Consider the following 18914-nt stretch of genomic DNA (forward strand, 5'->3'; position numbering starts at 1 on the left):
ACTCCTTTAATATTGCAGTGTCGCTGGCAGTGGCAAAACCGCACTATTTCCAGGAAGACCAGCAGGAAGGAGGGAGGGTATAATAGTGTGGTCCTGCCACTATTATAAACAAGAAAACCCTTAATGATCAATAACGTACAGGGTGCATCATGATCGTTAAGGGGTTAAAGGTATTTGTTTGTGAAGGGCTCAAAAGTGTATATATATATATGCCTCAGAACTGTGTGTGTGTATATGTGTATATACACACATATATATTTATATATAATATATATAGCTCAAAAGTGTATGTGTGCGCATATTTGTATTATAATTTTATATATGTATATATATATATATATATATATATATAGTATATATGTATGTGTATATATATATATATATATATATATATATATATATGTGTAAATATATATAAATACACAGTATCTCACAAAAGTGAGTACACCCCTCATATTTTTGTAAATATTTTATTATATCTTTTCATGTGACAACACTGAAGAAATTACAATTTGCTACAATGTAAAGTATTGAGTGTACAGCCTGTTTAATTGTGTAAATTTGCTCTCCCCTCAAAGTAACTCAACACACAACCATTAATGTCTAAACCATTGGCAACAAAAGTGAGTACACCCCTAAGTGGAAATGTCCAAATTGGGCCCAAAGTGTCAATTTTTTGTGTGGCCACCATTATTTCCCAGCACTGCCTTAAAGGCAGTGGTTGTCTTGGAGGTGTGTTTGGGGTTGTTATCATGTTGGAATACTGCCCTGCGGCCCAGTCTCCGAAGAGAGGGGATCATGCTTTGCTTAAGTATTTCACAATACATGTTGGCATTCATTGTTCCCGCAGCACTCATGCAGACCCAGACCATGACACTCCCACCGCCATTCTTGACTGTAGGCAAGACACACTTGTCTTTATACTCCTCACCTGGTTGCCGCCACACACGCTTGAAACCTTCTGAACCAAATACGTTTATCTTGGTCTCTTTGGACCACAGGACATGGTTCCTGTAATCCAATTCCTAAGTCTGCTTGTCTTCAGCAAACTGTTAGCAGGCTTTCTTGTGCATCATCTTTAGAAGAGGCATCCTTCTGGGACGACAGCCATGCAGACCAATTTGATGCAGTGTGTGGCATGTGGTCTGAGTACTTACAGGCTGAACCCCCACCCCTTGAACCTCTGCAGCAATGCTGGCAGCACTCATACGTCTATATTTCCCAAAGACAACCTCTGGATATGACGCTGAGCATGTGCACTCAACTTCTTTGGTCGACCATGGCGAGGCCTGTTCTGAGTGGAACCTGTCCTGTGAAGCCGCTGTATGGTCTTGCCTACCGTGCTGCAGCTCAGTTTCAGGGTCTTGGCAATCTTCTTATAGCATAGGTGATTTTTATGTAGAGCAACAATTCTTTTTTTCAGATCCTCAGAGAGTTCTTTGCCATGAGGTGCCATGTTGAACTTCCAGTGACAAATATGAGAGAGTGTGAGAACGATAACACCAAATTTAACACACCTGCTCCCCATTCACACCTGAGAACGTGTAACACTAACGAGTCACATGACACCGGGGAGGGAGAATGGCTAATTGGGCCCAATTTGGACATTTCCACTTAGGGGTGTACTCACTTTTGTTCCCAACGCTTTAGACATTAATGGCTGTGTGTTGAGTTATTTTGAGGGGACATCAAATTTACACTGTTATACAGGCTGCACACTCAATACTTTACATTGTAGCAAAGTGTAATTTCTTCAGTGTTGTCACATAAAAAGATATAATAAAATATTTACAAAAATGTGAGGGGTGTACTCACTTTTGTGAGATACTGTTGTATATACGATTGTCTGGGGTTGTCATGTTCCTTGTTCAGAAGAGAATTGCCTGGTATTTCGGGGCTGGACTGACCTTACTTGGCGGGATCAGACTGATATACTTCAGGAAAGTTTTCCTCTGTGAAAAGCACACTGGTCTAAAAGAGGCTGCTTCCAGGTGGTAAATCACCATAGAACTAGCTAATGAGCTGTTGTTCGTTCCTGGTAGAGCGCTTCTCTCTTCGTATGCAAATTAATATGACGTTCGGGGCTGGACTGACCTTACTTGGCGGGATCAGACTGATATACTTCAGGAAAGTTTTCCTCTGTGAAAAGCACACTGGTCTAAAAGAGGCTGCTTCCGGGTGGTAATCGCCATAGAACTAGCTATTGAGCTGTTGTTCGTTCCTGGTAGAGCGATTCTCTCTTCGTATGCAAATTAATATGACCCTGGTGAAGTCTCCCTATGGGTGATTGGGGAAACCAGACGTGGATTCCTTTCCCAGTGTGCTTAGAGGAATGTGGCTGCACCTCACTGACGAGGCCCATAGGAGGCCGAAATGATCGTCTGGGGTTGTCATGTTCCTTCTTCAGAGGAGAATTGCCTGGTATTTTGGGGCTGGACTGACCTTACTTGGCGGGATCAGACTGATATACTTCAGGAAAGTTTTCCTCTGTGAAAAGCACACTTGTCTAAAAGAGGCTGCTTCCGGGTGGTAAATCGCCATAGAACTAGCTAATGAGCTGTTGTTCGTTCCTGGTAGAGCGCTTCTCTCTTCGTATGCAAATATATATATATATATATATACACTCACACATTGGAGCCCTTCCTCTTCAAACGCCTTGTAATATACCATATCCCTCTTAAAACAATTTTGTTAATATTCAATATATAATGTATTTTTTTTTAAAAATGTGTTTATATGTGTAATACTTTATTTTAATATGTTTTAAATGTGTTTTGTGCCTTTTATTTTTTAAAGAGACATAAAACCCAACATTTTTCTTTCATTATTCAGATTGAGAATACAATTTTAAAAAAGTTTCCAATTTTTTTTTCTTATCAAATTTTCTTTATCATGTTATTCTTTTTTGACGTGTGACAAAGGCCTGAAACATTACATGACGGGAAATAGTGCTGCCATTCTGAATAATTCTAGATTTTGGAATTCCGGATTTAGGGATACATACGTACATGAACTTATTTAGATGTTGTTTCTACTTTTGTTTTGTTTAATTCTAGCCACAAAGTGTAAAGTTAAAAACGCAGTGGCTTAAAAGTGCACTAGAAGAAGCAAAAGAAAAATATGCATTTTCCTGTGAGCAAAGAATGGATATGTGCCACATAACAAAAGCTTACAAAGAGAAAGTAAGTTACTTTTTCCTTAATTCAATAATAATATTTTTTTCTGCATCTTAAAATAGTTTGTTTGCAGTTGGATTGCCTGATAGTTTGCGAGGCAAACCAATGTAGATAACACAAAACAAAACAAAAAAAAATCCAATCTGTTTGAATTGCCAGGTGTAACTTTATATAATGTCCTTAAAGATATTGAGGCCTATTTATCAAGCCGTCAACCGCAAATACGCTGGAATTTCGCAGCGTAATTGTGGCGAGCCTGATTCACCCTATTTATCAAAGCCTACAGACCTGCAAAAGTTGAAATTTGTGACGTAACATACGATCTGCCTGTCTCAATCCGACGCAGATCGATGGTAACGTCATTACAGATGTTCTGAATACACATTCGGCACTATCTGACACCTTTTGCAAGTTAGCAAACTTCTAACAGGTACGCTCGCCACTATTCCGGCCCAGCGTACATGCTTTTCAATCCGCCACCCTGGAGGCCGCTGATGCCATAGGAATCAATAGGAAACCAGTAACGTTTACTCTTAACACCCTAACATAAGCCCCAAGTCTAAATACCCCTAATTTTCCGCCCAACATCGCAGCAACCTACATAATATTATTAACCCCTATCCCGCTGCTCCCGGACCCCGCTGCCACCTACATGATGTCATTAAACCCTATCCCGCCACTCCCCGAAACCGCCGCAACTAAATAAAGCTATTAACCCCTATCCCTCCGCTCCCGGAGCCCACCGCAAATCAATAGTTATTAACCCCTATACCGCCACTCCCGGACCCCGCCACAACTAAATAAATGTATTAACCGCTAAACCCCTGGTCTCCCACTTCACTACCACTTACTAAACCTATTAACCCCTAAACCGCCAGCCCCCCACATCGCCATAAACTAAATTAAGCTATTAACCCCTAAACCTAACAACCCGCTAACTTTACATTATAATTACCTCATCACTATCTTATAATAAATTTAATCTTACCTATAGAATTAAAATAAACTATATTAAACTATTAATTAACCTACCCTAACTATTATACTAAAATTAAATTAAACTACAAATTAAATTAACTTTATTATATTTTTAAAAACCTAACCATACTCAAGTTATTTAAATCTACTATAAAGAATTACTAAGTTACAAAAAAATAACAACTAAGTTACACAAAATAACAAACACTAAGTTACACAAAATAAAAAACACTAAGTTACACAAAATAAAAAATAAATTATCAAATATTTAAACTAATGACACCTAATCTAATAGCCCTATCAAATAAAAAAGCCCCCCAAAATAAAACAAAAAAACCCTAGCCTACAATAAACTACCAATGGCCCTTAAAGGGCCTTTTGCGGGGCATTGTGCCAAAGAAATCAGCTCTTTTACCTGTAAATAAAAATACAAATACCCCCCCCCAACAGTAAAACCCACCACTCACACAACCAAACCCCCCAAATAAAACCCTATCTAAAAAAACTAAGCTCCCCATTGCCCTGAAAAGGGCATTTGTATGGCCATTGCCCTTAAAAGGGCATTTAGCTCTTTTTCAGCCCAAACCCCTAATCTAAAATTAAAACCCACCCAATAAACCCTTAAAAAACCTAACACTAACCCCCGAAGATTCACTTACAGTTTTTGAAGACCCGACATCCATCCTCAATGAAGCGGCAGAAGTCCTCAGCGAAGCCGGCAGAAGTCTTCATCCATGCGGGCCGAAGTCTTTCTTCCATTCTATTGGATGATTGGAATAGCCAATAGAATATGAGCTCAATCCCATTGGCTGATTGGATCAGCCAATAGGATGAAAGCGCAATCCTATTGGCTGATTGCAACAGCCAATAGGATTTTTTTCCACCTTAATTCCTATTGGCTGATAGAATTATATCAGCCAATCGGTATGTAAGGGACGCCATCTTGGATGACGTAATTTAAAGGGAAACTTTATTGTTCAGAAGACGTCGGAAGAAGAGGATGCTCCGCGACGGATGTCTTTAAGATGGAGCCGCTCCGCGCCGGATGGATGAATATAGAAGATGCCGTCTGGATGAAGACTTCTGCCGGCTTGAATAAAGACTTCGGCCCGCTTGGTTGAAGACTTCTGCCGGGTTCGCTGAGGACTTTTGCTGCTTCATTGAGGATGGATGTCGGGTCTTCAAAAACTGTAAGTGGATCTTCGGGGGCTAGTGTTAGTTTTTTTTAAGGGTTTATAAGGTGGGTTTTAATTTTAGATTAGAGGTTTGGGCTGAAAAAGAGCTAAATAACCCTTTAAGGGAAATGCCCATACAAATGCCCTTTTAAGGGCAATGGGAAGCTTAGGTTTTTTAGATAGGTTTTTATTTGGGGGGTTGGTTGTGTGGGTGGTGGGTTTTACTGTTGGGGGGGTATTTGTATTTTTACTTACAGGTAAAAGAGCTGATTTCTTTGGGGCAAAGCCCCGCAAAAGGCCCTTTTTATTGTAGGCTAGGGTTTTTATTTTGATAGGGCTATTAGATTAGGTGTAATTAGTTTAAATATTTGATAATTTATTTTCTCCAACATAGGTGTGTCCGGTCCACGGCGTCATCCTTACTTGTGGGATATTCTCTTCCCCAACAGGAAATGGCAAAGAGCCCAGCAAAGCTGGTCACATGATCCCTCCTAGGCCCCGCCTTCCCCAGTCATTCTCTTTGCCGTTGCACAGGCAACATCTCCACGGAGATGGCTAAGAGTTTTTTGGTGTTTAAATGTAGTTTTTATTCTTCAATCAAGAGTTTGTTATTTTAAAATAGTGCTGGTATGTACTATTTACTCTGAAACAGAAAAGAGATGAAGATTTCTGTTTGTAAGAGGAAAATGATTTTAGCAACCGTTACTAAAATCGATGGCTGTTTCCACACAGGACTGTTGAGATGAATTAACTTCAGTTGGGGGAAACAGTGAGCAGACTTTTGCTGCTTGAGGTATGACACATTTCTAACAAGACTTGGTAATGCTGGAAGCTGTCATTTTCCCTATGGGATCCGGTAAGCCATTTTCTTAGTTTTAAATATAAGAATAAAGGGCTTCACAAGGGCTTTAAAGACTGGTAGACATTTTTCTGGGCTAAAACGATTACTTTATAAGCATATTTAATGGTTTATAACTTTGAAGAGTTATTTTAATCTTGGGAATTCTGTTAAAAAAACGGCAGGCACTGTATTGGACACCTTTTTCACTGAGGGCCTTTTCTAGTCATAGGCAGAGCCTCATTTTCGCGCCACTAATGCACAGTTGTTTTTGAGAAGCAAGGCATGCAGATGCATGTGTGAGGAGCTCAGATCCACTGAAAAAGCTTATTGAAGGCGTCATTTGGTATCGTATTCCCCTCTGGGCTTGGTTGGGTCTCAGCAAAGCAGATACCAGGGACTGTTTAGGGGTTAAATGTAAAAACGGCTCCGGTTCCGTTATTTTAAGAGTTAAAGCTTTCAAATTTGGTGTGCAATACTTTTAAGGCTTTAAGACACTGTGGTGAAATTTTGGTGAATTTTGAACAATTCCTTCATACTTTTGCACATATTCAGTAATAAAGTGTGTTCAGTTTAAAATTTAAAGTGACAGTAACGGTTTTATTTTAAAACGTTTTTTGTGCTTTGTTATCAAGTTTATGCCTATTAACATGTCTGAACCATCTGATAGACGATGTTCTGTATGTTCGGAAGCCAAGGTTCCTCTCCATTTAAATATGTGTGATGAATGTGACAAACAAAGTAGGGACAATGATGCCACTGATAATAATGTTGCCCAAAATGATTCCTTAAGTGAGGGGAGTAAGCATGGTACTGCATCATCTCCTTCTATGTCTACACCAGTCTTGCCCACTCAGGAGGTCCCTAGTTCATCTAGTGCGCCAATCCTCCTTACTATGCAACAATTAACGGCTGTAATGGATAATTCTATTAAAAACATTTTAGCCAAAATGCCCACTTATCAGCGAAAGCGCGACTGCTCTGTTTTAGATACTGAAGAGCATGAGGACGCTGATGATAATGGTTCTGACATGCCCTTACACCAGTCTGAAGGGGCCAGGGAGGTTTTGTCTGAGGGAGAAATTTCAGATTCAGGAAAAATTTCTCAACAAGCTGAACCTGACGTTATTACATTCAAATTTAAATTGGAACATCTCCGCGCTCTGCTTAAGGAGGTGTTATCTACTCTGGATGATTGTGACAATTTGGTCATTCCAGAGAAATTATGTAAGATGGACAAGTTCCTAGAGGTCCCGGTGCCCCCCGAAGCTTTTCCTATACCCAAGCGGGTGGCGGACATTGTAAATAAAGAATGGGAAAGGCCCGGCATACCTTTTGTCCCTCCCCCTATATTTAAGAAATTATTTCCTATGGTCGACCCCAGGAAGGACTTATGGCAGACAGTCCCCAAGGTCGAGGGGGCGGTTTCTACTCTAAACAAACGCACCACTATCCCTATAGAAGATAGTTGTGCTTTCAAAGATCCTATGGATAAAAAATTAGAGGGTTTGCTTAAAAAGATGTTTGTTCAGCAAGGTTACCTTCTACAACCAATTTCATGCATTGTTCCTGTCACTACAGCAGCGTGTTTCTGGTTCGAAGAACTAGAAAAGTCGCTCAATAAAGCATCTTCTTATGAGGAGGTTATGGACAGAGTTCAAGCACTTAAATTGGCTAACTCTTTTACCTTAGACGCCACTTTGCAATTAGCTAGATTAGCGGCGAAAAATTCAGGTTTTGCTATTGTGGCGCGCAGAGCGCTTTGGCTAAAGTCTTGGTCAGCGGATGTGTCCTCCAAGAACAAATTGCTTAACATCCCTTTCAAGGGGAAAACGCTGTTTGGCCCTGACTTGAAAGAGATTATTTCAGACATCACTGGGGGAAAGGGCCACGCCCTTCCTCAGGATAGGTCTTTTAAGGCTAAAAATAAAACAAATTTTCGTCCCTTTCGCAGAAACGGACCAGCCTCAAATTCTACATCCTCTAAGCAAGAGGGTAATTCTTCTCAAACCAAGCCAGCCTGGAGACCGATGCAAGGCTGGAACAAAGGTAAGCAGGCCAAGAAGCCTGCTACCGCTACTAAGACAGCATGAGATGCTGGCCCCCGATCCGGGACCGGATCTGGTGGGGGGCAGACTCTCTCTCTTCGCTCAGGCTTGGGCAAGAGATGTTCAGGATCCTTGGGCACTAGAAATAGTTTCTCAAGGTTATCTCCTGGAATTCAAGGAACTACCCCCAAGGGGAAGGTTCCACAGGTCTCAATTGTCTTCAGACCAAATAAAAAGACAGGCATTCTTACATTGTGTAGAAGACCTGTTAAAAATGGGAGTGATTCATCCTGTTCCATTAGGAGAACAAGGGATGGGGTTTTACTCCAATCTGTTCATAGTTCCCAAAAAAGAGGGAACATTCAGGCCAATTTTGGATCTCAAGATCCTAAACAAATTTCTCAGGGTTCCATCGTTCAAAATGGAAACCATTCGGACAATTCTTCCTACCATCCAGGAAGGTCAATTCATGACCACGGTGGATTTAAAGGATGCGTATCTACATATTCCTATCCACAAGGAACATCATCGGTTCCTAAGGTTCGCCTTTCTGGACAAGCATTACCAGTTTGTGGCACTTCCATTCGGATTAGCCACTGCTCCAAGAATTTTCACAAAGGTACTAGGGTCCCTTCTAGCGGTGCTAAGGCCAAGGGGCATTGCAGTAGTACCTTACTTGGACGACATACTGATTCAAGCGTCGTCTCTACCACAAGCAAAGGCTCATACGGACATTGTCCTAGCCTTTCTCAGATCTCACGGGTGGAAAGTGAACGTAGAAAAAAGTTCTCTATTCCCGTCAACAAGAGTTCCCTTCTTGGGAACAATAATAGACTCCTTAGAAATGAAGATTTTTCTGACAGAGGCCAGAAAATCAAAACTTCTAAGCTCTTGTCAAGTACTTCATTCTGTTCTTCTTCCTTCCATAGCGCAGTGCATGGAAGTAATAGGTTTGATGGTTGCGGCAATGGACATAGTTCCTTTTGCGCGAATTCATCTAAGACCATTACAACTGTGCATGCTCAGACAGTGGAATGGGGATTATACAGACTTGTCCCCGACGATCCAAGTAGATCAGAGGACCAGAGATTCACTCCGTTGGTGGCTGACCCTGGACAACCTGTCTCAAGGGATGAGCTTCCGCAGACCAGAGTGGGTCATTGTCACGACCGACGCCAGTCTGGTGGGCTGGGGCGCGGTCTGGAAACCCCTGAAAGCTCAGGGTCTATGGTCTCGGGAAGAATCTCTTCTCCCGATAAACATTCTGGAACTGAGAGCGATATTCAATGCTCTCAAGGCTTGGCCTCAACTAGCAAAGGCCAAATTCATAAGGTTTCAATCAGACATTTCATCCGGGGGAGTGGGAACTCCATCTGGAAATCTTTGCCCACATAACTCAATTATGGGGCATTCCAGACATGGATCTGATGGCGTCTCGTCAGAACTTCAAGGTTCCTTGCTACGAGTCCAGATCCAGGGATCCCAAGGCGACTCTAGTAGATGCACTAGTAGCGCCCTGGACCTTCAACCTAGCTTATATATTCCCACCGTTTCCTCTCATTCCCAGGCTGGTAGCCAGGATCAATCAGGAGAGGGCTTCGGTGATCTTGATAGCTCCTGCGTGGCCACGCAGAACTTGGTATGCAGACCTGGTGAATATGTCATCGGCTCCACCATGGAAGCTACCTTTGAGACGGGACCTTCTTGTTCAAGGTCCGTTCGAACATCCGAATCTGGCCTCACTCCAACTGACTGCTTGGAGATTGAACGCTTGATTTTATCAAAGCGTGGGTTCTCAGATTCTGTCATTGATACTCTTATTCAGGCTAGAAAGCCTGTAACTAGAAAAATTTACCATAAAGTATGGAAAAAATATATCTGTTGGTGCGAATCGAAAGGATTCCCATGGAACAAGATAAAAATTCCTAAGATTCTATCCTTTCTACAAGAGGGTTTGGAGAAAGGATTATCTGCAAGTTCTTTGAAGGGACAGATTTCTGCTTTATCTGTTTTACTTCACAAAAAGCTGGCGGCTGTGCCAGATGTTCAAGCTTTTGTTCAGGCTCTGGTTAGAATCAAGCCTGTTTACAAACCTTTGACTCCTCCTTGGAGTCTCAATTTAGTTCTTTCAGTTCTTCAAGGGGTTCCGTTTGAACCCTTACATTCCGTAGATATTAAGTTATTATCTTGGAAAGTTTTGTTTTTTGGTTGCAATTTCTTCTGCTAGAAGAGTTTCAGAGTTATCTGCTCTGCAGTGTTCTCCTCCTTATCTGGTGTTCCATGCAGATAAGGTGGTTTTGCGTACTAAACCTGGTTTTCTTCCGAAAGTTGTTTCTAACAAAAATATTAACCAGGAGATAGTTGTGCCTTCTTTGTGTCCGAATCCAGTTTCAAAGAAGGAACGTTTGTTGCACAATTTGGATGTAGTTCGTGCTCTAAAATTCTATTTAGAGGCTACAAAGGATTTCAGAAAAACATCTTCCTTGTTTGTTGTTTATTCTGGTAAAAGGAGAGGTCAAACAGCAACTTCTACCTCTCTCTCTTTTTGGCTTAAAAGCATCATCCGATTGGCTTATGAGACTGCCGGACGGCAGCCTCCTGAAAGAATCACAGCTCATTCCACTAGGGCTGTGGCTTCCACATGGGCCTTCAAGAACGAGGCTTCTGTTGATCAGATATGAAAGGCAGCGACTTGGTCTTCACTGCACACTTTTACCAAATTTTACAAATTTGATACTTTTGCTTCTTCGGAGGCTATTTTTGGGAGAAAGGTTTTGCAAGCCGTGGTGCCTTCCATCTAGGTGACCTGATTTGCTCCCTCCCATCATCCGTGTCCTAAAGCTTTGGTATTGGTTCCCACAAGTAAGGATGACGCCGTGGACCGGACACACCTATGTTGGAGAAAACAGAATTTATGCTTACCTGATAAATTACTTTCTCCAACGGTGTGTCCGGTCCACGGCCCGCCCTGGTTTTTTAATCAGGTCTGATGAATTATTTTCTCTAACTACAGTCACCACGGTATCATATGGTTTCTCCTATGCATATTCCTCCTTTACGTCGGTCGAATGACTGGGGAAGGCGGGGCCTAGGAGGGATCATGTGACCAGCTTTGCTGGGCTCTTTGCCATTTCCTGTTGGGGAAGAGAATATCCCACAAGTAAGGATGACGCCGTGGACCGGACACACCGTTGGAGAAAGTAATTTATCAGGTAAGCATAAATTCTGTTTTTTATTTTGTGTAACTTACGGCTAGATTTAGAGTTTTGTCGGTAACGACCCGCATAGCTAACGCTGGCTTTTTTCTGGCCGCACCTTTAAAATAACTCTGGTATTGAGAGTCCACAGAATGGCTGCGTTACGGCTAGATTTAGAGTTTTGTCGGTAACGACCCGCGTAGCTAACGCTGGCTTTTTTCTGGCCGCACCTTTAAAATAACTCTGGTATTGAGAGTCCACAGAATGGCTGCGTTAGGCTCCAAAAAAGGAGCGTAGAGCATATTTAACGCAACTTCAACTCTCGATACCAGAGTTGCTTACGAACGCGACCAGCCTCAAAAACGTGCTTGTGCACGATTCACCCATAGGAAACAATGGGGCTGTTTGAGCTGAAAAAAAACCTAACACCTGCAAAAAAGCCGCGTTCAGCTCCTAACGCAGCCCCATTGTTGTCTATGGGGAAACACTTCCTACGTCTGCACCTAACACCCTAACATGTACCCCGAGTCTAAACACCCCTAACCTTACACTTATTAACCCCTATTCTGCCGCCCCCGCTATCGCTGACCCCTGCATATTATTTTTAACCCCTAATCTGCCGCTCCGTAAACCGCCGCTACTTACATTATCCCTATGTACCCCTAATCTGCTGCCCCTAACACCGCCGACCCCTATATTATATTTATTAACCCCTAATCTGCCCCCCACAACGTCGCCTCCAACTGCCTACACTTATTAACCCCTAATCTGCCGAGCGGACCGCACCGCTATTATAATAAAGTTATTAACCCCTAATCCGCCTCACTAACCCTATAATAAATAGTATTAACCCCTAATCTGCCCTCCCTAACATCGCCGACACCTAACTTCAAACATTAACCCCTAATCTGCCGACTGGAGCTCACCGCTATTCTAATAAATTTATTAACCCCTAAAGCTAAGTCTAACCCTAACACTAACACCCCCCCTAACTTAAATATAATTTTAATCTAACGAAATTAATTAACTCTTATTAAATAAATTATTCCTATTTAAAGCTAAATACTTACCTGTAAAATAAATCCTAATATAGCTACAGTATAAATTATAATTATATTATAGCTATTTTAGGATTAATATTTATTTTACAGGTAACTTTGTATTTATTTTAACCAGGTACAATAGCTATTAAATAGTTAAGAACTATTTAATAGCTAAAATAGTTAAAATAATTACAAAATTACCTGTAAAATAAATCCTAACCTAAGTTACAATTAAACCTAACACTACACTATCAATAAATTAATTAAATACAATACCTACAAATAACTACAATGAAATAAACTAACTAAAGTACAAAAAATAAAAAAGAACTAAGTTACAAAAAATAAAAAAATATTTACAAACATAAGAAAAATATTACAACAATTTTAAACTAATTACACCTACTCTAAGCCCCCTAATAAAATAACAAAGACCCCCAAAATAAAAAAATGCTCTACCCTATTCTAAATTACTAAAGTTCAAAGCTCTTTTACCTTACCAGCCCTGAACAGGGCCCTTTGCGGGGCATGCCCCAAGAAATTCAGCTCTTTTTCCTGTAAAAAAACACATACAATACCCCCCCCCAACATTACAACCCACCACCCACATACCCCTAATCTAACCCAAACCCCCCTTAAATAAACCTAACATTAAGCCCCTGAAGATCTTCCTACCTTATCTTCACCATACCAGGTATCACCGATCCGTCCTGGCTCGATATCTTCATCTAAGCCCAAGCGGGGGCTAGACATCCATCATCCGAAGGCTGAAGAAGTCCAGAAGAGGCTCCAAAGTCTTCATCCTATCCGGGAAGAAGAGTAGATCCGGACCAGCAACCATCTTCTTCCAAGCGGCATCTTCTATCTTCATCCGATGAGGACCGGCTCCATCTTGAAGACCTCCACCGCGGACCCATCTTCTTCCGACGACGACTTCCCGACGAATGACGGTTCCTTTAAGGGACGTCATCCAAGATGGCGTCCCTCGAATTCCGATTGGCTGATAGGATTCTATCAGCCAATCGGAATTAAGGTAGGAAAATTCTGATTGGCTAATGGAATCAGCCAATCAGAATCAAGTTCAATCCGATTGGCTGATCCGATCAGCCAATCAGATTGAGCTCGCATTCTATTGGCTGATCGGAACAGCCAATAGAATGCAAGCTCAATCTGATTGGCTGATTGAATCAGCCAATCGGATTGAACTTGATTCTGATTGGCTGATTCCATCAGCCAATCAGAATTTTCCTGCCTTAATTCCGATTGGCTGATAGAATCCTATCAGCCAATCGGAATTCAAGGGACGCCATCTTGGATGACGTCCCTTAAAGGAACTGTCATTCGTCTGGAAGTCGTCGTCGGAAGAAGATGGGTCCGCGGTGGAGAGGTCTTCAAGATGGAGCCGGTCCTCATCGGATGAAGATAGAAGATGCCGCTTGGAAGAAGATGGTTGCTGGTCCGGATCTACTCTTCTTCCCGGATAGGATGAAGACTTTTGAGCCTTCTGGACTTCTTCAGCCGTCGGATGATGGATGTCTAGCCCCCGCTTGGGCTTAGATGAAGATATCGGAACCAGGACGGATCGGTGATACCTGGTATGGTGAAGATAAGGTAGGAAGATCTTCAGGGGCTTAGTGTTAGGTTTATTTAAGGGGGGTTTGGGTTAGATTAGGGGTATGTGGGTGGTGGGTTGTAATGTTGGGGGGGGGTATTGTATGTGTTTTTTTACAGGAAAAAGAGCTGAATTTCTTGGGGCATGCCCCGCAAAGGGCCGTGTTCAGGGCTGGTAAGGTAAAAGAGCTTTGAACTTTAGTAATTTAGAATATGGTAGGGCATTTTTTTATTTTGGGGGTCTTTGTTATTTTATTAGGGGGCTTAGAGTAGGTGTAATTAGTTTAAAATTGTTGTAATATTTTTCTTATGTTTGTAAATATTTTTTTATTTTTTGTAACTTAGTTCTTTTTTATTTTTTGTACTTTAGTTAGTTTATTTCATTGTAGTTATTTGTAGGTATTGTATTTAATTAATTTATTGATAGTGTAGTGTTTGGTTTAATTGTAGGTAATTTTAGGTATTTTATTTAATTTATTTATTGATAGTGTAGTGTTAGGTTTAATTGTAACTTAGGTTAGGATTTATTTTACAGGTAATTTTGTAATTATTTTAACTATTTTAGCTATTAAATAGTTCTTAACTATTTAATAGCTATTGTACCTGGTTAAAATAAATACAAAGTTACCTGTAAAATAAATATTAATCCTAAAATAGCTATAATATAATTATAATTTATATTGTAGCTATATTAGGATTTATTTTACAGGTAAGTATTTAGCTTTAAATAGGAATAATTTATTTAATAAGAGTTAATTAATTTCGTTAGATTAAAATTATATTTAAGTTAGGGGGGTGTTAGTGTTAGGGTTAGACTTAGCTTTAGGGGTTAATACATTTATTAGAATAGCGGCGAGATTCGGTCGGCAGATTAGGGGTTAATGTTTGAAGTTAGGTGTCGGCAATGTTAGGGAGGGCAGATTAGGGGTTAATAAATATAATATAGGGGTCGGCGGTGTTAGGGGCAGCAGATTAGGGGTACATAGCTATAATGTAGGTGGCGGCTCTTTGCGGTCGGCAGATTAGGGGTTAATTATTGTAGGTAGCTGGCGGCGACGTTGTGGGGGGCAGGTTAGGGGTTAATAAATATAATATAGGGGTCGGCGGTGTTAGGGGCAGCAGATTAGGGGTACATAGCTATAATGTAGCTGGCGGCGGCGTGCGGACGGCAGATTAGGGGTTAATAAGTGTAGGTAGCTGGCTGCGACGTTGTGGGGGGCAGGTTAGGGCTTAATAAATATAATATAGGGGTCGGCGGTGTTAGGGGCAGCAGATTAGGGGTACACTATACTGTAAAAACCTAATCACTGAAGGGGGCGCTCAAGATGCAGTATAATCATTAATCTAGAACAAAAGTATATATGATGGGGCAATGTTAAGCTATCATAGATGAGTATATACACAATAAAGGCAGAAAACAGTAAATTCTTAGATACTGTAGTGAAAATACACTTGCAATTGTGAAAAATTAGACAGTCCTTTATATGTTCTTCAAAGGATAACGATTGCTGTAGCGGCTGCCTCCTCCTCACTGGATGGTCCAGGTGGTACTATATAAGATAAAACAGAATGGAGGGGCGCCTCATGTGTGGTATCATCTATTAATTAACGAGTCACAGAACTATTGCCAAATGGGTACTCACAAATTTGGAGAGCACACTTATGTGCTGGTAGGGGCGGGCTGCAGAATTAGAAAGGTGTGACAGCTCACCCACTTGAAGGCGCTCTTGGCGTAAGATGGCGGTGCTATAAGGGAGACAAGAAATACGGGCACCACATGTGCAGACTATTAATGGTACAACCACAACAGATTCCTTAATGTGGAGGGTACTCACATATTCCCAGAGCACACCAATGTGCTTGTAGAAGCAGGCTGCAGATTGGTAGAGGTGTGGCAGCTCACCCAAACTCTAGGTATCTTGATATTTGTATGATAATGTGTTCCCTCAGGTGCTGGGCTGGTCTCTCATAGGTGAACAATGGCAGATGGTGGGTAGAAATGAATCCACTCAAAGGATAAAAGATATATCCAAATTTATTTTAAAAAGCATAAAAGTTTAAAAACAACAGCACAATGATTGCTGATGAGAGTGGATAACAGGGTGTCCAATAATCACCCAATCATGCAACGCGTTTCACGGTTCACAGACCGTTTCATCAGGCATAAAAAATCATAATAAATCATGCTACCCTTCACTGCCGTATATACCTCACTAATGAACAGAACAAAACACCTCTTTTTGCTGGAGAATGATTGATGTGGTACACCTGTGTGGGTTAGTCCAAATTACTGGCCTAGAGGTGAAAAATCCTTCTTGACTCTGTAAACACTCACCTATGTTTGCATTTATTAATCTATTCTCTGCAGTACAATTATCTGGTGGAATAAACTTCATAACTAATCATTGTTATTAAAAAGCTCCAAACTGGTGAACATGTAAATAGGTTCCCTTACTGGGATAGATGATCCCTCCCACCCCTTTTATTTTACACATTTGAGGTGGTATAACCCTTCCAAAGATATTTTGGGAGTCTGTATTTGACAACACTATGATTGATGTGGTACACCTGTGTGGGTTAGTCCAAATCACAGGCCTAGAGGTGAAAAATCCCTCTTGACTCTGTAAACACTCACCTATGTTTGCATTTATTAATCTATTCTCTGCAGTACAATTATCTGGTGGAATAAACTTCATAACTAATCATTGTTATTAAAAAGCTCCAAACTGGTGAACATGTAAATAGGTTCCCTTACTGGGATAGATGATCCCTCCCACCCCTTTTATTTTACACATTTGAGGTAGTATAACCCTTCCAAAGATATTTTGGGAGTCTGTATTTGACAACACTATGATTGATGTGGTACACCTGTGTGGGTTAGTCCAAATCACTGACCTAGAGGTGAAAAATCCCTCTTGACTCTGTAAACACTCACCTATGTTTGCATTTATTAATCTATTCTCTGCAGTACAATTATCTGGTGGAATAAACTTCGTAACTAATCATTGTTATTAAAAAGTTCCAAACTGGTGAACATGTAAATAGGTTCCCTTACTGGGATAGATGATCCCTCCCACCCCTTTTATTTTACACATTTTAGGTGGTATAACCCTTCCAAAGATATTTTGGGAGTCTGTATTTGACAACACTATGTAATGAAAAGTTATATCAAAATTTGTGTCAATTTAAATGTTTACTTCAATTTGTCTAGTTTAAACTACTAGTAGCAACTAAAACTGTATAATTCCTACTTTGTTATGAACACATACAGATCGTGTAGCGGTTCTATGTTGTTATTTACTAGCCTGAACACTCTTATTCTATTGGTCAAAGCTGCTATGTGGGCAGTGGCCGCGTGACGTGGAGGCCGACCGCCACCACCCACTTGTTACCCAGAACCAGTGATTGTTCATATTGTCATTTGACAGGGTGCCGTCTATGATAGACGCCCCCTGAGTCTCTAAGATTTGACAGTCTGCTTTGAAGCCATCTCAGCGGTCCACTGACCGAACATGACGGCTAGAGTTCCGTTTACAAGCCCCAATCACAACAGCCAAAAAGCCCTTCTTATAGAAGTATAGAGATCGTCAGCCTCGCAACCGTAGTTGCGGAAATATCTGATTTGTATGCAATGATAACCCAACCGAGGACCTGCTTACAGTTTTCCTCAAAAGTGGGTGTGTGTGTAGCCTGGCCAATCACTTTCTTAATCCGGATTGCAGTTTTCCTCAAAAGTGGGTGTGTGTAAACTAGCCAATCACTCTCTTAGTGCAAATTAGTTTGTGATTGGCTGACATGTCAGTATGTGCATAGCGATTGTTGCGATACTCGCAACAGTGTCACTCTAGTTCTTTATTGTAGAGTGTGTTATATTGTTTGTATGAATCGGGAGTAAGTGATTTTCCTTTTTTACTACGTGTGTGTTACAATATTATTGTCGTTTCTCAAACCGCTATATAATGAACTTTGTGTCTTGTGTTTCTATTCGCCGGCATTTATTTCATTCTCTGGCTAATTGCCTACCAAAATCTTTATATAATACAATACATGGCCTAACTTGACCAAATGACATTTCTAAATTCTTATTAAGTTTACAAGTGAGTATATTCCTAATAACTGGTATATGTCCAGGGGGATATATCCAGGGGGATATAATTGATTAAAAAAAAAACCCAAGGAGGCGGGGCTTGGCCGCACTAGCTGATGGCCGCATTTTAAGTTAGCTCTGAAGCCTCAGTAATCTTATGAAAGGTAGAAAGTAACCCACAGCGTGTCAGAACTTTGGAAATTACAGCAACAGCTCCTGAGAACTGCGTGAATAAAAATACTAAACCTGTGACTTATCCGGACAGTGTGAAGCCACTTACTAACAAGATGCGTGGTGAGGCCTAAAACAGAGCGGAACCAGCCGCCATTTCACAAGTGCCTAAACTGACTTTGGTGAACACACCGCACTAGAACGAGTGATCAACTGAATACACAGAGGCTCTATAACCGGACCGGTGCCTCGTGACCGAGGAGTACAACAGCTCTGTGCCGTGGAAAATCCTGCCTCATCATACCGGGATCACGCCACCCGTGCAGACACTCATACCGCTAACATCCGACCGGCTGACTGCAATCAGGTAAAACATTCAGCTGATACTCACAGCTAGACCAGTCCACGGACAGCAGTGGCCACATACTAGATAGGAGGGAGTCTGAGCATAGGGTGAGCTTGAGAGCCAGTCAAGCGATACTAAAGTGAGCACTACCTTTGGGCCTGGCCGGAGGAGGGCCTCCTAGTTCATTTCTAGCTTGTTAGAAGTAATTATTAGAAGCACAGCAGCACTATACTCAACGCAGTAC

At 41.2% G+C, this 18914-nt stretch overlaps 1 protein-coding gene across 1 annotated transcript in view; it reads left to right on the top strand.

The window, feature by feature from the left end:
- ZCWPW2 (zinc finger CW-type and PWWP domain containing 2) overlaps positions 1 to 18458 on the top strand; it is a 154778-nt gene extending 136320 nt beyond the window's left edge. Inside the window, exons 3-4 of the mRNA XM_053715743.1 lie at positions 3057 to 3182; positions 18318 to 18458. Of these exons, the coding sequence (XP_053571718.1) occupies positions 3057 to 3182; positions 18318 to 18458 (267 nt within the window). The remainder of the gene's footprint in view (positions 1 to 3056; positions 3183 to 18317) is intronic.
- The last annotated feature ends 456 nt before the right edge of the window (positions 18459 to 18914 follow it).

Source organism: Bombina bombina, chromosome 5 (assembly GCF_027579735.1).
Source record: "Bombina bombina isolate aBomBom1 chromosome 5, aBomBom1.pri, whole genome shotgun sequence".
Lineage (NCBI taxonomy): Eukaryota > Metazoa > Chordata > Amphibia > Anura > Bombinatoridae > Bombina > Bombina bombina.